At 43.8% G+C, this 24,835-nt stretch overlaps 1 protein-coding gene and 1 long non-coding RNA gene across 3 annotated transcripts in view; one reads left to right on the forward strand and one right to left on the reverse strand.

Moving 5' to 3' along the window:
* LOC119652733 (CCR4-NOT transcription complex subunit 6-like) overlaps positions 1 to 24,835 on the forward strand; it is a 476,871-nt gene that overhangs the window by 328,406 nt on the left and 123,630 nt on the right. Inside the window, exon 7 of one of the 2 annotated variants that reach the window (XM_038057029.1) lies at positions 14,660 to 14,668. The exons of the other annotated variant lie outside the window; for it this stretch is intronic. Coding sequence (XP_037912957.1) covers positions 14,660 to 14,668 — 9 coding nt within the window. The remainder of the gene's footprint in view (positions 1 to 14,659; positions 14,669 to 24,835) is intronic. 2 annotated transcript variants of the gene reach the window in all.
* LOC119652734 overlaps positions 1 to 24,835 on the reverse strand; it is a 374,896-nt gene that overhangs the window by 274,368 nt on the left and 75,693 nt on the right. The window lies entirely within an intron of this gene.

Consider the following 24,835-nt stretch of genomic DNA (forward strand, 5'->3'; position numbering starts at 1 on the left):
TTAATTATTATTAACTTTAAATTAATTATAATAATAATCAAATAATAAACTATAATTTGTTAATTTTATTTACCTGCACGGGTATGTGCACACCGGTAAGTAGGAATAACCACTTCGAACGCGATGTACTGGTGGTCACTTCCGGGATGTCTTCTAGAACTCGCTACTCGTTCATCGACGACGCTGGAGATTGCGACGCAAAAGTTGTTTAAAACCGCAGAAGTAGTGGTGATTTTCTATTTGTAGCCTGCTTGTCTTCGGGCAGACGAGTTTCTGACGGTGTATTGTGTTGTCTTTTTTTTTCCTTCTTGCTTTCTTTTTTGGGTCCTGGAAACTACATGGCTGAAGTCTCCTTCAGGCGCGTCTTCCTCTTTCCGCTTTTTCTGAGTGCGAAGTGCGGTTTCTGCTTGTCGCGCGTCTTCCGTTATTTGCCTGTAGAAGGAAATGCGGTCCACTAGTTCCTCCAGTTTCAGCAGCCTATTTTTGGTGCCTTTGGTGACGTTCTTCTGGAGGAAGGTTCCCGACCGCATACGCTTCACCACTGATGAGCTTTTCCTCTTCGGCTCTAGCTAGGACTGTCGACTGCACTCCACTCGGTTCATGTCTGACTTCCTAAGTCAGCTGCTCAAGTCTAGCAATTTTGACTGGGCTGTCTCTCTGGAACAGGAAAACTGCAGGGTACTGGAGTTGCCGTCCCGCATCGGCAGCCGCGTCACTTTGTAAGGCCCTTTATTTGGGCGTCCCGATGTCGCATCTTGTGTTTCAGCCCTCGCTGCCTCTTTCTTTAAACGCTACGGTGAGCGACACGTTTTCGCGCTGCACCCAAATGTAGTCAACTCTTCCCTCTTTCCTGATATTTCGTTGATTTTTAAGTTTTGTGTAAATAAATCCTTTTTAAAATCGGTTTACTGTCTGTCTGTCTGCCCGTCACACGCTTTTTCTCGGAAACGGTTATAGCGATTGAAACCAAATTTGTTGGAAAGGTGGAAACTATGAACGGGGGGAGGGGGGGGGGTCCCCATACGTGTTAATGGGGGGCGTACATTTTTTTAACCAACATAGTCACGCGGGGTACCAAATGAAAGGTTTTGACTAGTACTTTTCAAAGTTGGTATTAGTTTTGACATTTGTCCACCAGTCCATCGCGTACAAGCGAGCGAGTCGCAATCGCCAGGAACGGGTGCACCCTCGGTGGTAAAGCCCCTACTCTAGTTCCCTGAGGCATGACCTACGCTCAGGTGATTCCAAAGCATACGGACAGATCAGCGCTTGCGCAGGACAATGCGGTCTACTAATCCCGGTTTAATGCATACTGCTGGACCAGGGTCCCGAAGGAGCTGGTTTCTAATACACGCCGCAACTATCACATTGTGGAAGCTAGGCTGACACCATCCCATTGACATCGGCAGAGAGCTGTCGACGGTTCCGAGGACTTCCAGTGTGTCCCGTCCTGTGCCGATCATTCGCGGCCCGCTTTTCATCGAGAGGCTTTCTTAAGGCTACTACCTAGAACGTAGATGTACTGCCAGTTAGGGGGTCGGGACCTCGCAAAAAAATTGACCGCGTTCGAGAAAAGAATCCTTCGACGAATTCTTGGCCCCCTACATGAGGATGGACGATTCCGTGGCCTACATAACGACGTAGGTCAGACACTCGGCACCTTTCAAGGATATCGAATTGGTGAACCTTGGCTCAACACCGGAGTGTCTTGAGTTCCTTACTAAGGCAGGCCTAGATCGGATATCGGTTGTTGCGCCGTTGATGGTGATGGTCTCTTAATCATTAAAGATCGCAGACGATCCCTGAGGGGCCTTATCAGATTTAAGGCTCATATTCCCTTTTTTTCATGCTACTATTTAGAGGATAATTCAGGATATTTCAGGTTAGATTATGTATATTTTGCTGAATCGCATGATGAGTCGAAAATCTAAATTGTATGAGAAATCTTTCATCCACTTTTGCAACTAATAAGGTTTTATTAGGTTACTCACAATCATTTTCTTTCTATTTCAGGTGAGCCCATGATCAAAGGCAATGTGAGATCACGGAAGGTGTATATTCAATGGGTATTTATGTGTGTACATATGTTTATCGTTTAAAATAAATCAATATCCAACAAAGCATTAGTAATACTTCCAAAGTATCTATAACTCGTAACTGCCGCCGTCTCAACAATAAACTTAAATACCACCTTTTCCTTTAGAAGTTCAACCCACTGCCAGGAGAAGTATAAGACAAAATAGAATTTTCCTCATTGCAACATGAAATGTATCTACCATAAAGCATTTAACAAAACCAGCCATTTATCGATAAGAAACTTTTAAGGGATCCTTTTTGACAAGTGAAACAATTTATGTTTGAAATTGAAGTTTAAGATTAGGAAACCTATCATTAATTTTAATTCATCGAAACGTGCAATTCTAAGCAACAACGACTGAGGGAGCATGGAAACTATTATCCAACGTTTAATGGTCTTATATTTTGTGCAGTAAATTTTTAGTCCTAGATAGATAGTTGCCGTGCGGAACGAATTAGATGAGATGTGGTATGATGGGTATAGAGGAAGATGGTGTTGGAATAAGTTTAAGGATCGTTATAGATATGAATAACGACCATATGGTCATTTACATTTCATTTCATTTATTTGCCAAAATAGTAGCTTAGAATTATTACAATGGGTCCTATACATTGTTTGTCCTACCCGATCTTCTCTGTATATAATTTTATTGTGTAAAAAATCTATAATTTTACATCGATCCTTGTCTTTTTTATTTTTTTATTCTTCCTTTTCTTAAGCTTTTGTCCCGCTCACAAGCGGAGTCTCTTCGTCGTGATCGGTTTCGCCATTTGGCTCTATCAAAATCCACATCCAACGTATCAAGCCACCGTAGTTTTGGCCTGCCTTTTGGTCGGTTGGACCTCGATGTTCAGATCAATCTTGGCAATTGAATTCTCATTACCGCGAATTGCGTGACCATACCATTGAAAACGCCTCTCGCAATTTTTCCACGATTGGTACAACTCCATAACGATCGCGGATATCCTCATTTCGGATGTGATCAAAACGTGTCACGCCACTAGTCAAATGTAACATCTTCGTCTCCATTACCGCAAGACACCGTTCATTGTCTTTCATAGTCGGCCAACACTCAGAACCACAGAGGGCGACAGGACAGACGAAATTGCGATAAATTTTAGATTTGAGACGTTCGTTGATTCGTCGATCACAAAGAACACCAGTTGTGGAACGCCACTTCATCGAGGTTGCGTTAATGCGTGAAGCAATTTCATAACGCACTTCTCCATTGGCATCAGCCAGACAGCGTTGACCCGAGTTATTTAAATCGCTCAGTTCTGGGCAGATTACTGACGCTGACAGTGACTATGCCTGTTTTATGAGGATCGGTAGTCAAAAATTCAGTTTTGTTTAGATTCAATCTGAGATCGTGTTGCATGATTCCTAGGATATTTGATCGATTTCAACCCTCTCACTGTAGCATTTTCGATTTCCAGTTTCAGGCGTTGAACCTTTCTGTGGATGGATCTAGACCCCAATTATCTAGATTTCCTCCTGAAAATGCAGTCTTGTATCTTGGCTGAGTTAGTTTTAATACCCCAGCTATGATAGTAGTAGCAGGGGTCAACTAAGTAATCCTCTATTTCGTCAACTGCCTAGTCGGGTCGAAAGTTGGAGGAGTAGACGAGTGTATCGTCGGAATATTGCATTAGCTCTGTACCGACCTCAGGGCAGGGGACATCAGCAGTGAAAATGTTGTACTGAGTGGGACCAGAAATGGATCCCTGCGGCACTCCAGAAGTTACCGCGGCAATAGATCAGAAATCACATTTCCAACACTGACGTAAAAATGTCTATCCTCGAAGAAACTGATGGCAAGTCTGATCATCGGGATTGGGAATTCGTCCTTAATTATTTTATAGATTAGTCCGTTTACCTATAAGGAATCAAAGGCCTTTCCAGAGCGCATGCTACCGTAGGTTTATTGTTGACGTTAAGTCTGCTAGCCACAGTATCATGGAGGTAGCTCAGGGCGTGCTATGTTCCGTGTTTAGCACGGAATCCAAACTGATAGTCTGGAATAATGTTATTGAGATTGCAGTGTTGGACTAGTCCTACTGTCCATGCTCTCTCAAAAAGTTTCCCTAAGTTAGATAAGAGTGAAACGGGTCTGAAGTTACCAGGTTCGCAGGAGGCACCTCTTTTTCGAATAGCTATAATTTTGGCTACTTTCCAGGTGGATGGGAAGTAGCCATTGTTAATGCACTTGTTAAAAACCGCGAGCAGGAACTTACTGGAGGCTATTGGAAGGTTTTTTAAGACGAAATTCATAATTTCGTGTGGTCTTGCTAACTTTTTACCGTTAAGGTTATAGGTAATAGCTGTGAGTTGTGATAAACTCAGAAATTTGCTCGAATCAGTAGGCTTGTTGGAAGGGTTCTTAGCAGAAAAGGTCGTAATTTTGTAGCAGTTCCTGGAAGTGAATTTTCTGACTGTTGACTATTGACGTAGTGAGACCTGTTCTGTTGCTAAGAGGTGTTGCATTGAGCTGCCGCTCAGAGAAGTCCACAAGTGTTTTTGCTTTCTCAGCGTTACTACAGACTCGTACTTTATTTTGCGTTAGGCAGGCTTTGTGTTTCTCCGTTAACCTGTTGTCTTGCAGCATGCCTACCTCAAAAGAAAATCAACAGAAACCGCTCTCCACGAGGTAATTGGCACGGTGGAGCGGTCACTGCAGTACAAGCAGTATACGCTAGCTGCCTTCTTGGATATAGAGGGAGCTTTTAATAACCTTAGTACCAACGTCATCAAGCAAGCCTTGACCAGTATTGGATTGGAGGGATACTTTACGCACTGGATTATATCCATACTAAGAACCAGGATAATCCAGTCGGATCTGGGAGGCAACTCCTGCTCTGGTTAATGGTAATGAACGAAATTTTACGAACATTGGACAGCATCGGGGTGAAGGTGGTAGCATATGCCGACGACTTGGTGATATTAGTGCCAGAGATGTTTCCGTCCATTATGAGCCAGATCATGGAGGGAGTGTTGCGAAAGGTGTGTCTGTGGTATAAGGATACCTGAAGTCCACCTACCACAGCTGAGTGAACAAAGATTGGTTCTTTCCTATAATGTAAAGTATCTGGGTGTAATCTTGGATCCAAGGCTAGATTGGAGATGTATAGCCTTCTATGCCTGCAAGATAACTTTTGCAAAGAACTAGGATCTCCGGCCGAGGATGGTTCTCTGGATGTACACCTCTGCAGTGTGTCCGATCCTAACGTACGGCTCTATTTTATGGTGGCAGGCTTTGAGCAAAAAATACAATAGGATGAAGTTTAATAGGATTCAAAAAACCTCGTGTGCAGGTGCTACTGAGGCTCTGCAGTCCTGCCTGGCAAATGCTCTCAATGTACTCCTGCATCTCCTTTCCCTAGACATCCACATTAAATACGTTGCAGCGTGCAGTGCCGTGAGACTCCATGAGTCCGGATGCTGGGCAGCAAACTCCTATAGCCACAGTAACATCCTAGATGAAGTACCTCGGGAAATCTGGGTATTCCCCACGGACTATGCCACACGCAACTTCACGAAACTTTCCTTTTCGAGATTCGACCCCTAAACGTAACATAGCCATTCTGACCGACAGCCAAGCGGCCATCGATGCCTTGTACTCAGCGACGACATCTTCCAGGCTGGTGGGGCAGTGCAAAGACCCGCTGAACCGTCTTGGCGTCACGCTCAAAGTCACCCTCCTCTGGGTTCCCGAGCATAGGAACATAGAAAGGAATGAGCTGGCTGACGGATTGGCGAGACGAGACTATGCTCTTGACAGCCCTTCGAAAAATACAGTCGATGTTTCGTTGGCGGCTGTCAGCGGCGGAGTCTATTCGCACTACCTGCCAGCCGCAGGGCCTTAGGTGACGAAGACTTGCGAGCTATGCCAAGTCAAGGAGAATTTGTCCCGCTTATAATATTGCCCAACCACGAGAGGTCCTGTGCCAGATGCGTGCAAATACATTCAAGATTACGGCGGTCTGCACGGGGCACTGGCCCATAGGGGAGCATGCCGCCAGGCTCGGCATACCCTACGATTCGCATTGTCGAAGCTGTGGAGAAGGAAGCGAAACCCCAATGCACTTTCTCTCCGATTGCCCAGCTCTAGCTAGAGTCAGGCTACGGACACTGGGAAACCACTCTTTGGAGACCTCAGAGAGATTTCTGGCTGCAGAGTGGGAGAGCTGCTGTCCAGCTAGACTCTGCCTTTGCTCTCTCATAACAGCAGTCACGGTCTTAGGAGTTTGTGGCATCAAAACGGCGCAAAACGGCGCTCCTCGGAGCGCCCACTGATACCTACCTACCCCCTGAGTTTTGATTCTAACTCAGGCTTGAATTTATCCCAATGTGGGCGAAAGACCTAATTGTGGTCATTATTTGCTTTTTCAGAGAAGGTGAGGACAGTTTAAGATTGACTGCGAAGTGGTCGGACATGCCTGGTAAGGTATTACATGAGATTACTTGAAAGCTTTGTTTCATTTCCATTGACAGAAGGTAGTAGTCTATTATAGATGGATCTGACAGAGAATCTGGCAAGACCACTAGGAGATTAGTTGGCGAGAAAGAGTCGTGGATCCTTTTGAGTAGGATTTTTCCATTACAGTTAATGGTCCTTTCGCTCCAGTGATTGTGCCTGGAGTTGAAGTCGCCTCCAAAGACAGGGTAATTAGATCTCAACTGGAGATCCTTCAAGACTTTTAAGTCACGGTCCAGTTCCTCATTTTTTGATTGGCATCTTATATAAACGGAGGCTATGAGAATCCGCTTAATATCCTCCGTGTTAATGAAAGCCGTCGCCGCGGAACAGGTTAGCAGGTTGTCTATGGCGACTTCCTCGAATTTGTAATCTTTTTTTATTAAAAGGGAGGCGCCGGTGTTGTTATCGTCCCGGATGGGATGCTTTTAATCTAAGTCTCCGAAACGTAGTAAATGTCTGTTTTCAAAGAGTTAACCAACAACTGGGCAGTGGCACGTTGGGCGTGAGATGCAAGGGACGCGGAGTTAGAAGTAACGATCTTTATCTCCATAGGCTAAGGATGAGTTTGATGGCGGCGAATTGCCGTTGCTTGTTTGTGGTGGCTGAAGCAAGAGCTCCAACCAATTCACAGAACGCAGCAGGTTGGTTTGGGAGAGACGGTATTGTTGGAGGTGGAGGTGCAAAAACCACTCGGGGCAGTGAGTTGGGCGTAAGAGACGCCTGGTTTAACCACACTTTGAGACAGTTGTGATACTGCCTAGATAGTCTGCTGTGCCTAGTTTGTTTTGCGGGCTTTGGCAGTCTCTTTTTGGGTCAGCGTATCTTTGTATGATGGACAACCGCGGTAGCTGGCGGAATGTCCCACTTTGCCGCAGTTGCAGCAATCCGGCACCTCCGTTGTGGGGCGTGGGCAGTCGCCACGCGGGTATTTTTTTCGTACATCTGACGCACCAGTGTATGATTTTGAGCTACGTTCCCAAAATTCTGACAGTTTAAACACTGTATTTATTCCAACCGCCTTATCTTTTCTAGTGTAACCTCCTAGTGCAGTATGTACTTCACCTTGAAGGCATCGTTGAGAAGACTCATAGGTCACTATGAAAAATCCTGATTGTAACTTAATTGGGAGCGTAAGATTCTCCTTATGGATAGCTTTTTCCTGTTTGGTCAGAAAGTTTGCCACTGATCTAATTTTAAGTTCTGGATGCTCTGCTTTGAGCTCCGCAAAGATTTCCGCGGCATCGGTTTTCCGATGTAGTCCACGAATAATGAAGGACTGCGATCTGAGTGATTGAGGGGTACTGGTTGTGATGCTGAAGCCTTGATCTTTCATAAGAGTGAAGATTTTGCCATGATCCTCGATGGATTCGGCGAAGGTGAGGGTCTTATCTGTCCTTTCGGTTTCTGGGCAGAGGTTTGGGTGATATTAGTTTGCGGAGTGGTTCCAGTAATCATTACATTTTTGACGCTAACCTTAATTTTGTTCGACTTTCGCCTTTCGAAGTTAGTTAAACTGTTCCTCGTCCTGTGGTGTTGCGATTTCGTCGCTACTGCCTTCTACTATTAGTGCTTCAGCGAAAGCAGATGCACATTCCACGATTTCGTCCATTTCAATCGGTTGTTCTGTTTGCTGTTTCAGCTGCTACTGGTTTTCCTTTTGCTGGCGGTTGTCTTTTCCGCCCTGAGTTCTGTTCGAAGTTCAGGAATCTCCTCCTTCAGCATACTAATGATTTCGAGCAAGTCTGCTGGAGTCTCATCTCCGGGGCTCGGGGTCTCCCTCTTTGTCAAAGGGGCCCCCGATCTTTGCCTTCTTGGCGGACATCTCCTTGGTTTTCCGCTCCTGCTGCTACCTGGAATCCTCTTGTCCTGAGGATGTGATTTCCACCTGTGTTGCCTTCGTTGGTTGCCCCTGGGATGTCACGTCCGCTCGTGACCGCTGTTCCGACTGAACTGAACTGACCATAGGGTCATTTTTAGTGGTAATGCCAGCGTACCTTTGGGAATTTGGGATAATGCACCATACTATAGGCAACCAGAAAAATAATTAGTCCATCGTGTCCAGTATCTTCTTTGAATAGTGTTAGTAAAAACTCCTGATTCTTATATCTGATACGAACAGATATCCAGCCTTGAAAGTTTGCCCAAAATCGCAAATTTCGCAGGATTTCTTGAAACTTAAAGCAAATGTTGCCAAAACCCTTCTAGATAGTCTAGTCTTCAAAGTACAACCCAAACCAAATAACGAGTGTAAAACTACCATTATTTGGTTTGGTTGATTGGTTTCCTCTACTTCAATATGTCTTGGGAGTGAAGTTTTCCCCCAGAGTCTAGGGTGGCATTCTGATTAGATTTTGAACGGCATACGAGTGTTTGTCGGCGCATATGGTGAACCCGTCTAGTGGGTCCAACATGCTGCATTAATCTTGATTCACGTTCCACAGTATGAACGGAGTGCATTCAAATCCGCTATGCATCCGCGCTATCTACCAAGAGAATTCACGATATGGAGGCGGCAATGAATGCTTTCGATTGTACCTAAGAAGCTGTGCTGCTATACGAGGTATATTACCCTCATGTAAATGATACATTCTAATTTTACTGCGCATCCACATCCGATATGTAGAGCTGTTGCCCTGAAGCGAGACTTCAGTTATTGGTACTCATCCTGCGATCTATCGTGGATCCATTTTTGGAGTAAGTACAATCTGTGATGCAATGGATTCTGTAGGTTTTTCTTCTCAACTATTTAACTTAGATACTATAGATTCTTGGGAGGCTTACCAAATCGAGGCCCATCCCAGACCGTTGAGGTAGATAATCCGGCATCCATAAGTGAGGATACTTAGTAAAGGTTCACTATTCCATGGTTCTGATTTTCGGACATTGGTACTCTGACTGAATATGAAACTGCACCAAAGTGCATTAACTTTGCATCTTTTACACCATCGACTGCATCTGCATCAGTTAAACTCTGGGAGCTGCAACTAATTGCCATGCATCAGAGATCTTGCAGTAAGGGAAAACTCGGTTATTGTTCTACTTCCGTTCGTGCATCAGACCTGAATGACGACGTTGCATGCCTAACTGGTGAACAGCATTCAACAATGTTTGTTGGCGGATCGGTAGATGCAATGCACTCATTGATATATTCAATTTTGTGAAAGTAATCATCATTGAGTAAAATATAAGTGGAAATAGTAGAAAAAAAGGAGAAAGGTAGGAAAAAAAAGGTGGAAATGCTTTCAACCATGCAATGATCAGTGAATTTTGCATTTTATCATAAAGTGGTGAATTGAATGCAAATCTAACACTTTCTTGTGATCGCATTTATTTCTATGCACTTTCCTACATTTGCAGGCATTTCAAAGTTTTTTTTCTGTTCGCAATACTTCCAAGAGCTTCATCTATATCTAGGAAGATATACTTAAGGGATAGCATTCTTTGATACCTATCTCAAGCTACAGGGATAGCTTTCACTTTCTTTCTTTATGGACACGCCTGGACATGCCTACATTCCTCACGTTCAGGGTCACCATCACGCAATATTTGCCGGTACTGCCCCTTCCGTGAATTGTATTTTCGGCCAACCCAGTAACCATTTTTATGGCATCAATGGCTGATCTGGCTTTACGGAATGCTTCTCCTAAAGTTTTCTCCAGGTTTACCCTCTCGTCCCTGAATCTCAGCCTGGATCCTCGACGACTCCCTCGCAGTTTGGTCAATTGGGTGAATTGTCCAATTTGAGCTGGTAGAGGTACTGGCGATATTCTCCATGCTCCGTCAAAAACTGGGTGAGATTAAAATTAATCTCCCTATGTTGTCTCCCCAGCCACTTCGTGATGTTAGGGATCAGCCTGTGTGTCCATCGGCCCTTATCCGCGTGGTCCTAATACTCCTGCCATCTATTTACAGTTCTCTCCCTTTCGACGTCCTTCGTCTGCCACAAAAGAGAGACTGACTTCAGATTGTATATACCTGGCATCTCATCCGCCAAGATGTCAATTGGCATCATTCCGAAAATGACGAATGCAGCCTCATTCGAGACGGTTCTGAAGGCAGAGCTCAGCCTTAGGGTTGTCCTCCTATAGACCGCACTCAGTTTATGAACATCACATGATATGCGAAATGCCTTTCCCAAAATAGTGATGGCATTAAGCAAGATCGAGCTCATCACCCTGGCAATAAGTAGCCTACAATTATACCGTGACCCTCCCACGTTCGGCATTATTCTTGCCAGGCCCATACTCGTCGTGGATCCCTTGTCACAAGCATATTGCACGTGTTCTTTAAAACTTAACTTTGTATCTATCATGGTCCCCAAGTATTTGATGGTCGGCTTGGAAATGATGATGTGAATGCCGATTCTGATTCGGGCGTAATTTCGCTTCCGGCGCTTTGTGATGCGGACCGCTTCCGTTTATTCCTCTGCCTTAACGCAGCGATTACTTCGCAAGATATAGCTCAGCATCTTCTAGATGCTTTGCGACTATAATCAATGCTATATCATCGGCATAACTCACCACCATGGCCTCTCCCGGAACCGGAAGATTAAGTACATCATCGTACGTGATGTTCCACAGTAGTGGGTCGAGTACGGAGCCGTGTAGGACACCCACGGAGACAACTTACTCCTTGGGTTCATCATCGCTGTCACACCAAAGCGTCCGTTCTACCTGCTCGATAGTTTTCGACGATCGGGAGCAATCTATTGTAAATTACCCGCGCCAACATTTTCCCCAAAGTGTCTAGAAGGCATATGCGCCTAAGAAGATGGTTCACCTGGAGGTTTACCAGCCTCAGACAGTAGTACCAGCTTCTACTGCTTCAGTGCCATACGGAATATTCCCTTGGACATGCCCGCTTCGACCACAAGCGAACAGCGAACATGTCTGGTCTGGATTTTGCGGCGAGGTTAAGGGCTCTGTTCGGTATGCCGTCCAGCCCCGGGGTTTTGTTATAACCTATTCTGCTGCAGATCTCCAATGCAATAACCGTCACCTACAGAGATCACAGAAATATGTCAGTACCCCTCTCTTGTTGGGGAAATAACCCCTGGATGATTTTTAACAAGAGAGTAGGGCACGTGATTTGTGGGGATGACCGACCTCTCAGTCGTCCCATCACAATTCTATAGGCGCTCCCCCACGCTTCGGAACAGAGCTCCTTAAAGCATTTCCTTTTGCTCCGCTGAATGGCAAGCTTGAGGTTTTTGCGGGTTACCTAGCAAGCATGCTTCTTTTGTCCCTGATCACTCCATCCTCAGCTCAATCTGATGCGGCTTTAGGTATCCTGTTTCTCTTCTCCCTCCTTTCCTTCTCAGTTCAAAGATCATTGTCTGGTGCTCGCTGCCGGGGTAGTATTTGGTAACGTGTCAGGACATACCACGTACCAATGCAGAACTGACAAAGGTCAGGTCTACGATTGGGAGACCACTAGTCGATTGACTCATGGAGCTTTGTATAGCTTGGCGACCAGACGCTCATATCGCCGCTCCACCAGTCGAGTCTCTGATCCATATACCACCGTCACGGTTTCTGTAGGGTTCAATTATGATGACAATTTCCATCAGAGATTCAGAAGTGGTCTACTCGAATAAGTCCTAAGCGTCCTAATATTTTCATTGCTGTCAGCGCCTTCCCGAATTCCGGGCACTTACCGCTTCCGGCAATATGCCGCTTATCCCTTCCTTCGCGCAATAGGCATTTGGGGTCCCTTTTGCACCTATTGGCAATATGTCCTTTTTCCCGTACCTTTTGCAACTATCGTAATAAAAATTGTGTTATAAAATTAAAGCGTGACGTGTAATAGAACCTATTTCAGCTTGCAACAACTGTTCCGCTCGAAACGTCTCACCATAGGGTCAAAGCTCCTACTGTACAAGACAATGATCTTGCCAGTCCTCATGTATTCCTCGGAGACTTGGCCGCGCTAGAAAGACGAATCCTCCGAAGAATTTTTGGCCCTCTACATGAGGATGGACGATTCCGTAGACGATATAACGACGAAATCTATGAGCGATACCATGACCGACAGGTTGTGGATAAAATCCGGCGAGTCACTTAATCTGTATGAATGAGGATGATCCAGCCCGGAAAGTCCATGAGGGCAATATCTAGGAAAAGAAGACGAGGCAGACTCTGCCTGAGATGAGCGATGGCGTAGGTCTGGACGCCAAACAGATTTTAGGGATATCGAATTGGTGGACATCGGTGCAAAACCGGGATGTTTGGAGTTCCTTATTAGGGCAAGCCTAGACCGGATACCGGTTGTTGCGCCGTTGATAACGATGCTCCTGGAATCTTCACAGGGTCTACAAAAACAGTCGGAGGAATTTTCGTCCTCCGAGTGGCCCTTGGACGAAGATGAATGCTATTGGACTGGCCTCATCAAAGCGGCCGGCATAATGGCGGTTTATTCCATCTGTCTGACTTTGTTGGTGACTACTTGCGAGGCTCCTGCGTCAAGGAACTATATTGTCTGAACAGTTTCCTCCAGGTAGGCAACATTTGTTTGAAGTTGCGGGCTAACTCTTCGATGGACCTATTCTTGTCCAGTGTCTTCTTTGGTTTGCAGAAAAGGGTCGCATTCTGTTTCTTCAGGTCCATGACTGATAAAAGTGTGCCAACCTTAAATGTACTGCCGGATTCACATTCGGCGTTGGATTCGCATCCGGCATTGGATTCATCATTCGGTCGCAGATATGTTGAATCAAGGGGCTCAATTAGTACTTTTCGAAACTAATGATATTTTTTATACCGGTTGAAACGTAGGGGAATGATGATTCAAAATGTGTACCCCAAAAAGTGTAAAAGGTCTCGTTCCCAGAACCTATCCAACCGAAAAATCTGAAAAAAAAATCACAATAGTGCACGAAAATGAAATGAAATCTAGGCCTCAAAATATATCTTATTCCGATACCTGCTTAAATAAAATTGATAATAGTATATTGCCATATTTTAGAAACTTAAGTTCATGCTTGAAGTACATGGTGCGGTTATAGGTAAAAACATAGCACATAATTTTGGAAAGTTTGATAGAAATCCAACTATTATTAACAAAATCATAGAAGGCCAAAATTGTGTATTTCCCGTGAATTTATGGCACTGGAAGGCGTGTATGACATCATCATCATATGAAATGAACTCGTATGGAAGGCGGGGTTGGAGTTTGGTAATACATATGTATATCAAGGAGTATTAATGCTTTTTTCACCGAATAAAGTCATGTGGCGTATCAAAAGAAAGGTTTCAATTAGTACTTTCCAATGTTGTCAGTGGTGATATTTATTAAACAAAGGAGGAGGGCGAGGACTCAAAATTGGTCATTTTTCCACGGACCCATTTTCCAAACACGAAGCTGCTCTTGTGGTAACATTGGTCATAATAACATCGTTTTTTTTCTGGGTTTTTTTTGTCTTACTTTTACTTTTGTTAATTTTTTCTCACCCTTATTTTTTAAAACATAGTTGACCGAGGACGCGTTAAAGGACTTGTTGAAATTGCATTTTTATGTCCACCGTCTTTTGTTACTTTTATTTTCGTTGTATTTTTATTTTTTATTATCTTTTTGTTTGTTTCTTCTAGGTAATTAGTTAATTAATATCCCAAGGTTTTTTTTTATTCAATTTAAGCTTCTTACTTTGTTTTCGTTCATTAGTTCTTAGTTTTTAAAAAAATGAATTAAATATTAGTTCATTTTCTTATATAACAAAAATTTTACTATTTAGTTGCTTTGATTTATTTATTTATTATTTATTCCATTTCCGTTGTTTTGTCTTAACTGTCTTTATTTTATGTAGCTTTCATTTTGCATGCGCTGCGTTTGACTTTCTCTTTTATTTTTTATTTATTTTTTGTTCTTATTTATGTTTATTTAATTTCTTTGTTTCTTGTTATTTTTATATTTTGTTCTTCCTCTGTTTCTTATTTTTTTTTTTGTATTTTGTTTCATATTTTTTTATTTTTATTTTACTTTTTATTTTCATGTTTATTTTTTATTTTATTTTTTTTTTTTATTTTTATTTTATTTCTTATTTTTATTTTTTATTTTTATTTTTTATTTTTTATTTTTATTTTTTATTTATTTTTATTTTTATTTGTTTTCAGCTGTAAGATGTAAGTGCCACTTTTTGACCATATCTTAATTACTTAAACTATTTTATGGATAAATTAAATTGATTGATGACATCTCTCACTGAGCTCTGTTGTCAAATGATACTTTCAGAAAATTTTTTGTATTTTTTCAACCAACTGTTGTGCGAACAGAGTTGCTTGGGTTCGGGATTCGGAAATGCCTTTTTGTATTACATAGCATAAAATATATCTGGCTCCTGTAAGCTCTAAAACCTTCTACCGCAGATTGTTTAATTTGTGTGTTCTCTCTAGGTTCTTTCTGACCAGTTCAACGGATAGCCCCGTCCTTATAGAGAGTCTTATATATCTGTGTTAAAAATTTTGAAGGTTTATTTTATTTTACTTCGACATAGGTGATCGCGTTTTTCTCCTCTCCTCTGCCTTTCGCAGTTTATTTTGGATAGGTGCGATCATGCAGTTGACCGCATCACATACCTTGTTGTGCTACCATTTTCGCCATCAGATTTTCTGATACCAGCAGCTCTCCTTGAGTCTCCTCTAGATTCCTCCTTTCTTCCACAAATCTCGTACAGTGGAAGAATATATGCTGTGGGTCCTCTGGGACTCTATCGCAATTTGGACAATCGGGTGAGGTCTCAAATTTAAACCTGTGCAGATATTGCCCCCCTCCATGCCCCGTGAGAAACTAAGTGAGATTATAAGTAATCTCATCGTATAGTCTCTCCAACCACTCCTTGATGGCAGGAATGAGCCTGTGAGTCCACCGACCCTTTCCCGAGCGTTCCCACCGCTCTTGCCATCTATTTATGGATCTCTCCCTCTCAGCGTTCTTCGTCTGCGATAAGGGGTTCTCATTGTTTTTATTCGCCATCTTATCTGCCAAGATGTCAATCGGCGTCATTCCAGAGATGACGAATGCTGCATCATATTAGCCAGTCTTGAAGACAGAGCATATCCTCAGAGCTGTCCTCCTCTAGAATGCACTCAGTTTGTTAGTGTTAACTGAGATCCACAACGCCTCTCTGCAAAGTCGGGTCGCATGGAGCACAAAAGCAACCTAGAGTTATACCGTCGCCCTCCCGCGTATGACATCATCCTCGCCAATGCCACACTAGCAGTGGATGGTTTATCGCAAACATACTGTACGTGTTGCCTATAACCGAGCTTCCTGTCTATCACCACCCGCAAGTATTTGATGGTCGGCTTGGAAGTGATGATATGATTCCCGATTCTAATACAGGCGTAATTTCTCTTCTGGCGCTTAGTGATGAGGACCGCTTCTGTTTTTTCCTCCGCAAGTGTCAGACCAGAGCTCTCCAGCCAATTTTTAACAGCACTGATTGCCTCGCTTGAGTATAACTCAGCATCTTCGAGATGCTTTGCGACAGCAACCAGCGCTATGTTGTCAGCGTAACCCACCACCTTACCTCGGAAAGGCAAGATTAATTACATCGTTGTACATGATGTTCCACAGTAGTGGGCCCAATACAGGCACCCGCAGAAACAACGTACTCCTGGGGTCCGTCATCAGTTGCATACCAGAGCCTCCTTTCAGTTAAATAACTATCGACGATAGCAACGAGATACTAACCTTCGCTGGGGATTTGCGTATTAGATTGCAATTGGCCGAATTGAATGCATTTTTCACGTCCAGGGTTACTACCAAGCAATATTTGCTGCATCTTCGGCCAAACCAGTAATCAATTTGATGGCATCAATGGTTGATCTCGCTTTACGAAACCCATACTGCCGATCTGAAAGGCCGCCTTGGCTCTTAACAACTTTGAGTAATCTATCATAGATTACCCGCTCTAACATTTTCCCCACAGTGTCCAAAAAGACATATAGGTCGGTTTGAGGATAGTTCACCTGGAGGTTTACCAGGTTTAGGCAGAACTACCAACTTCTGCCGCTTCCATGTCGCTGGAAATATTTCCTCGGACATTCACATTTCGAACAACTCAGTGAACATGTACGGTCTGGATTTCACGGCAAGTTTAAGGGCCCTATTCGGTACCTACTTGGGGCCAGCTTGAAAGTTTTGCGGGCTGCCTTATAGGCGCGTTCTTTTCGCCCTTGATCGACTCTATCTACCGCCTTCTGAGCCGCTCTTCTCCGTCTCGGTGGCAAGCTGATCGAAGGCCGGTTAGTTCATAATTCCACCAGTAGTTTTATCTTCTACTGGGGAATGAGCACCTCCTAGGCATGGACGCGTCACATGCTTTTGTGATGCATTGAGCCACATCGGACATCCGTAGAGGCGCCTCCTTTATCAGATTGATCTAACCATACCTTTATGAAAGTCAGCTCATCCAAAGATTTTGCAGGCCAGCCTGAAATCTTTTTCGGTTTCAGGCATCGTAAGCCCACAACAGATTCCTCGATAAGTTCTTTCAACGTGAATTGCTCCTTCAGAGCAGTACAAATATCTCCTTTCGATGTCACTCCATCGAGATCCTTACATTGTATATAGATCTCATGTGTGTTTATGGCTTGAGTGTGAAAGTCATCAGTTTTGCCTACGCTGGATCTTTTCAGCTCGAACGTAAGATCCCCTTCCTGGGTTCTTTGGATTCTGTCCACATTTCCGCTCAGATGTTTTAGGTCGGGATCAGCTTTGACCTTTTTGAGTATCTCCGCTTAGGGCAGATTCTCCCTACTGGAGATAGCAATCGCAATCGATTTCGCATTTTTGCTTTTCCTTTCGCTTTTCTGTTGGTAACTTTAGTCCATCCATCGTTTTCGTTCGTCTTGGGATTCGCAATGCTTGTCGACTTTGCTACATTCGCTGTACGCTTTCCTCCTTCTGAACTGGTTTTCAGAATGTCCTGTCCGCCTTTTTTTCCCTTAGGAGCCTGATGATTATTTAGAGGATCCCCCTCCTTTTCACGTATTCGTTTATTTCGCCGTGATTCGATGGTAATACGGTTAGGCGTCACTTGTGCCGCTTGTGACACTGTTGACACAGCAGGGTTCGGCATATTCTTTTCTACATTCTTTTCCTCCATCTCCGATCTATTATAAAGGACTCTAATAGTCCTAACCATATTCTTTATGGCTTGGTGTACATTGTGCTTGTCCTTGATAAACTCGGACAGCTCAACTATTTTTGCCCCAAGCTGGGTGAAGGGTAATTCTTCCGGATCTGCTCTCTACAAGCCCCGACAGGGTTACTCCTTTTATACGCTCCCTTATTTTTGTCGTTTATTGACCTTGCCTGTACCTTATCCTTTAATGTCTTTGACATTAGTGGAGATTTCATAGTCGACTAGCTTCTTTTGAATAGATCCCTATCTTGGTCCTGGAGTACCTCCTGCTGTCGCGTATCTTGAACATATGCGGTGAGTGTCATCACAGTTTTTGTCCCCCAAAGATCTGCCTTCAGTTCATCTTTGTTTGGTCTTGTTATCAGTGTTCATGGTAAGGTTGTACTTCGCTTGAACACCTCCTTCTCTAGATCCAAATCATTTGTAGCATCATATGACGAGGTGGCCAAATTGTCCACCACCGAGGCACTGCGGTCGAGGGATATCGACGACCGGGAGCCCGCTTGCTCACTCCCAAAATCCGCCGGTACTGGGGTTGCGTACTATGAGTGACATTCTTTTACGTTGAATTATGCAAAAAAGTATATAAATTTTTTTTCACCAAATATAGTCATGTGGGGTATCAAATGAAAGGTCTCGGTTAGTACTTTCCGAAGCCGGTCTTAGTGTAGGGGTTTGAAAGTGATCATTTCTTTAACGGACCCATTCTCAACCGAAAAATCTAAAAAAAATCAGAAGGCTGCCACTGTATGGTACCTAGGTTCCGAAATATCCTCCATGCCGATATCTTTTCAAATAAAGTTAATAAACACCCTTTTAAGTGCGTCCTATTACCATGAAATTGTAGTAATGTAGATTATAACATAAAGAAGAAGAATCCTCCGAATAATTTTGGCCCCCTACATGAGGATGGACGATTCCGTAGCCTACACAATGACGAAATCTATGAGAGACACCATGACCGTCCGGTTGTGGATAAAATCCGGCTCAATAGGTTACGGTGGGCGGGTCACTTAATCCGTATGGATGAGGAAGTCCCACCCGGAAAGTCTGTAAGGGCAATATCTATGGTAGAAAAAGAAGACGAGGCAGACCGTGCCTAAAATGGAGCGATGGCGTAGGTCAGGACACCAGACAGCTTTTGGGTATATCGTATTGGTGGACCTCGGCGCAAAACCGGGATGTCTGGAGTTCCTTAATAAGGCAGACCTAGATCGGATACCGGTTGTTGCGCCGTTGATGATGATGATGATGATGAAATGGCAACAACATATCAAGCCAGTTGGTGTGGAGTTGTCATCAGGTGCTGCTGAAACTTGGCCGACTGAACGAAACACTCTAACATCGCCGGTAATGAGGAGGCTGACAGAGTGGCTCGCCGAGGGTCTGGATCCACAATGGTTGGGCCAGAACCAGCTCTTGGAAGCCGACCATCTACTGTCAAGTCTACTCTCAAGAGGGAAATTGCAAGGATTCACGTAACCGAGTGGAGAAATTTGGACTCTTGCCGGCAAGCGAAAATCCTTGTGAAAGAGCCTAGGGCCAATAGAGCGGCATTTTTGTTGTCCCTTAAGAAGTGGGACATGAAAACCCTAGTAGGGCTTTTGACGGGACACTGCTCCTTAAACTACCATATGGAAAAGATTGGGGTAGGGGTTTCGGCTATGTGCAGCCAATGTGAGGAGGAGGAGGGGACGGCCCTGCACTATGTAGCTGGCCGGCATCCTCAGATCTCAGACGAAGACACCTTGGCAAGGTTTTCTTCAATGAAGAATCTGCACATTCTCTGCCTCTGGAGAATGTTCTAAGATTCGCTAAAGCCTGCGAACACCGTAGGCGGCAAGCCATTGAATAGGCAACTTACGGGAGTAGTACAATGGCCTGAGTGCTCGGAGCTGCGGCTTCCCCCCAGTTAACTAAACTAACTAACTATGGTTCTGACCCATTCTGCAGTGTTCTCCGTCGCGCAGTCCACCAGTATAAGATCTGGTCGAAAGAGTATCCCGGTGAACACCAGTTTCGAAGTCCAACCCTTGATCATCTGCCTGACGACAAGGTCCTCAATGATTTCCTGCTCCTCACGAGTGAGTATTTGCTCGGGAAACATTTTTGGCAGTATGGCCAGTCATCAGGCTAAGCATCTTAATTGGAACTGTCGGCCCCCGGACTGTTATTCGATTCATCCCCCGCCAGATCCACTCTCCAACTTTTTTGTATAAAATAACCCATTGAACAAAAAGATATGTTCCCTGGAGCATAAACTTCCTTTTATGTTTCCAGTTTCAGATTTTGTGTGGGTAATCAATTCAAAATAATTCACTAGGATCGGTTCATTGGCACTATATATCTCTCTTAGGTTCATGAAAGTACCAACTTCATTCAATTGCATAGAAAGTGCCGTCAATATGAATTCATCTTTGTATCTTTTCTAAATCGAATAGATTCTATCTTGGGACGATGATTCGATTTTAAGAAGAATTAATGATGTACGCCCTCGTGCATGGTCACAGCATGTGGATAGGTGCTTCTTAGCAATACTTCATTTTTATTAATGAGAATCATCTTCCTACGCTAGCCAGAACGTGGATAAACTTAACATGGCAGAACCTACCCTGCTGGTATTCCATGGAGCAACATTTAAAATTGATCTTGTTCTCAATGTCAAGTTGAGTAGTTGCTGCAATGGGAATGAGCTTCTTAACATTCTGCTGACGCGAGATTAGGTAAGTGGAAGTTTATAAAGGTGACGCGCTTTATTTAGGATCTTTGGATGATGCGGGTGAATGCTAAAGGTAGCCTACAGATAAATAACCAGAAGAGAACGTAATTCACCGTAGCAGTTTTATGCAAGTTTTTCTCTTTTTCTAGCGGTTTGGACTAGACAAATGTAGTAATTGCAATGGAAAAATATGATGACTCTTGAAGGCTCCCATTCGGAGCAAGCTTCGATCGTTATGTGATACACCAATCTCTTCCAACAAAACTGAGTATCTTCAACGCAAAAAAGAGCTAAAATATTTTTTTCCCTCTCCTCAACTGATTAGTTTAATTATTATTCTCCGAATAAATTTACCGCCTTGCATGATATTTAATTACAAAGAAGGTAACGTCCATTAGCTAAAACGCCGAATATATCTCTCGTAAGATACATCCAGTCAGATTCAGCGACACCCATGGTTTACTTTAATTGAAAGACCTGTTCGTTTCGATTGTTTTCATCCATCTCGGACCAAAAAAGCGCTCAAAATCACGCTTCAAATCGAATTAAACGTGCCACCGCCCATCGAAAAATAAAGAAGTAACGAAAAATCTCTTAGCCCATGTATGAACAATGTTTAATGACCACACAGTGTTAAGGCTGGGAGCATTTATCGAAGAGCCAATTTGCATCTTTTTTTCCGTAATAAAATCCGAAAATATTAGCCTTGAACTTCACTTTTGGGCCATTTGTTTCATTCAAGTCAGGGCACTTGCCAGCAGGTAGTTAGTAATTGGAGAATTCCAGCCAACAGTAAATCACTTGGTCAGACTATATCAATCTATCATGTGTGTATGATGATTGGAGAACGTGTTTTATTCCGGGGTTAACAGTTTTAGATTGGAAGATAAGATTTGAGTGGTATGGAAACTGGCAGTCATGCAACTTCAATCGTGTTTGAATTTCAGGAAAATTTCCGTGGAAACTTGATACCCTTTAGTATCGGAGTGGATAATTCCTCTGATGACAGCCGATCCCTTAGTGAATCCATCTATCTGTAAAGACAACTTGAAATATCGAGACCATCCTTAGTGGCCGGAGGTAACCAAGAGGGGACAGCTATCCCAAAAACTTAAAAAGTTCGCGAAATTAACCATGAAGGTCCGCATGCAGAATTTTGGGTCGCAGGATCCCAACCAGTTCAACCTCCTTGGGCGGTCACTGGAGCCTTGACACCAGACGTCGAATGTCTCGATAGAAATCCGCAAAGGATTCCCATTCGTTTTCGGTCCGGCTTCGGATCCGCTCCCACAGATCAATATCTGGCAGACGAGCCCGGAATTGATCCCGCAGATCCGGCCAATGAGCCTCTGAGTTGACTTGCCAATACTCCCAGTATCAGTTCGCCGCTTCTTCCTCAAAAAGTATGAACGAGTACTCCAATAATAAGAAAAAGTTCCCCTGTAGAGCCAAGTGAGTTAAGAATTCGACTCTAAAAAGGAACTTGCCTATTGGCAGTGATCCCTATGACCCGTCATACGTTAAATCCCAAGGTATGGGATATTTTGTCAGGGGACAGCACGCCACGAGCACGACCCATCGAATTGGCTGAAAGTGTCAAGGGGAGCAACGGCGCCGAAAACGACACAGGAACTGAGGGTCAATCCATCTTCGCAGGGTTTTTAAGAGTGGAAGAGCGCTATTCCTCGTGCAACAAGTCCTTGACAAAGAAGCTCGGCCTCGATAGAAACCTACTTTCTAGGACAACACCGACGGCAATTCCGGCGTCAAATCGTATGGTCTTTTGACACAGGTTGCTGTGCTAGAAGATCCACGTTGGGTGTCATCTGTCGGCAGATAAGCGGAGTATACGAGGGCGAATGAGGTCCAGCGCTGTTTCCTCGTTGTTCGGAATTTGGTTTAAGGTCTGAGAACTCGTCCGTCTCTAAATGTTCGACCCTCTTCCACCTCCCCGAAACTCATGGATGGCCAGAATGCCATCCTAACCTCATAAAATTGCAGAAAAATTTACCCTACAGTTCTTATATACGAGGAAACACCAATCGATTTGCTCCTCGTTGCACTTCTTCTCGCGATCTCGCAATCTTCTTCCTTTGAAATCAGAGAACAAAATGAGGGTGAATCATTGAGGCAGAATGGCACTGCGTTCAACCGACTTCTTCCGTATTCCATCAAAGCTTCATCTCATCCGTTAACCCGAAGAAGACAAAATATAAAATGTTCAATTTCTGCAATGAAGAGATAGCTTTTTCACATAAAAGTAGGGAAGGACCCTCCACGGAAGCTCGGACGACAATACCTTTCAACATATAGTCGCGGAGGCCCGTAGATCCAGAGACTTCTGGAAGGAAATCACTTACGAGACGTTAAGTTTTAAAAAGAAACACAACAAGCGATCAGCTCTTGTGGTGTACTACCAAGGATAAGACAGGAAACTCTACCCTACTAGGTGGGAAAGGAAAATTGAGGCTAAGGAACATTTGGGAAAAAAGGCGGATAATCTAAAATTTGAAAGACAAAGTCAAGTGTACGTGGAGCCTAGCCGGGAAAAATGTTGAGAAACTTTTGTTTATCTATCCGAGAAAACAAAACGAAGTTGTGAGCAGGAATAGGGTATCTTCCACTGGCTCCAGTAATCAGAACCTAGGAAATGTTGGACCTGGATCTAGGAAACGTTGTACCTGAACCTAGAAAATGCTGCGCCTGAACCTGGGACATGTTGGGCCTGCACCTAGGAGATACTGGGCTCCCACTTTGGGCGCCATTTGTAATGACAAATTTGACATAGCGATGATCAAAAGACCATCCTCAGTGGCCGGAGACGACCAAGAGGATAGAGCTAACCCAAAAACCTGGACAAATATGGCGAAATTGACCGCGAGGGTGCGCCCGCAAATATTTAAGCTCTATCGAAGTGCTCCGCCAACACGTGTTTGCTCGACTCTGTGCTAGCCAGGCTGTGGCGTCTTTTGAGCATTTCGATCCCTCCCGCGCCATTTTCACAAAAACTCATGTGTCCTTTTCGGTGCACCGGATCCTGAAAAATACTCAATCATGGGGATTGGCCTATCGAAATGAACAACATGCGCGCTAAACCTGAAAGTGAAATACAAGAAAAAAGACGGCATGATCGCGCGCCTGGAGCCGTGAAATTCCGGACCCCAGATCAAAAAGGAGGATCCACCACGGATCATATCTTAGGCCGATGTTTCCCCTGCTTCAGATGTTTTGTAAGGTGCGGCCTCTGACATTAACTCCCTTCCTTGACATCCTCAGGCTAGTATATTGGAAGATGTCCCTTTGTAAAAATTTTGCGGGGCCAACGAGGAAATGAGAAGAAGCGGGTCCTCAAATTAAAGAAAGTTAGCTGGAGTTCATTAGATTGTATTTAGTGGTAGTGGTGGTAATTGTATTTAATGGACGACTAAATGAATTAATGGCTTCAAAAAGGGGTAGCAGAGTATCCATGTATTGTATGTCTTATCAAAGTTAATTTTAGTCAAAAGGCCGCTAGGCTAAGGAGATAATCTACCACCAGGAAAGCAAGGGGCAGTTCAATATATGGGGGACTGTTTTGTTCTCATTGTATAATGAGTGCCGGTGTTTCCGTAGAGGACAGTGATCGTTCACTAGACCTACCGATGAGGTAGGTATTGGAGCTTCCAGTTTCGCATGCTTTTCACAACTCAGAGTCCTCCGGTCCTACAAATGATGTCCCTTTGTTGGAAGTTCACCTGCTCTCTCATTGCCATTGACATCTTTGCGCTCTGCTATCTATTTCAATGTTATCTAATTTTTGGTAGCAAGGCTTTGAGGTTTTGCTGGGACTCTTATTCCAAATTAAATCTGGTTAAGAGTGATTCAATAGCTTTTTAGTCTGCCTGATTTCCAGAGACGATATGACTTTTAGCACATTTGTGTTTCCACAGTAAATTCTCCCTGACACTTGGCTTTGTCGTATAGATCGTCGTCTGGAAAACAATGGTATGTTTACCCACGGGTTGTGACCAGGCATATCATCTCAGATCCACTGCGTCTATCCTAGCCCAAGTCTAGCTTTCTTTCTTAAATCCACCTATAAACCAAAGTATTTACAATTGTTCTTCAGATGGTAATCCCTCCAATGATTCCAGTCCTCCCTAATTATCGTTGTCTGGATTTTAGAGTTGAAGCAATTCTCTGGCAACGTAAAACGACTGCAGATCTCTAGGCTTCCATGCTCCTAACTTCAACTTACCCCTCAATATGGGGTCTAAAAGTGAAGATGGTAGCAGCGTATCCAGAGCAAAGACGGGTGAACTCTCTTCACAGCACCGGTAACACAGAAGTAAGTGGCGCTTTAAAGTGAGGACAGTTTCTTAACAGTTTCCCTTTGCTCTAATTTCAGCAATCATACCATGAATCGAGAGCAAGGGTTTCTGC

This window comes from Hermetia illucens, chromosome 3 (assembly GCF_905115235.1).
Source record: "Hermetia illucens chromosome 3, iHerIll2.2.curated.20191125, whole genome shotgun sequence".
In the NCBI taxonomy this organism is placed as follows: Eukaryota; Metazoa; Arthropoda; class Insecta; order Diptera; family Stratiomyidae; genus Hermetia; species Hermetia illucens.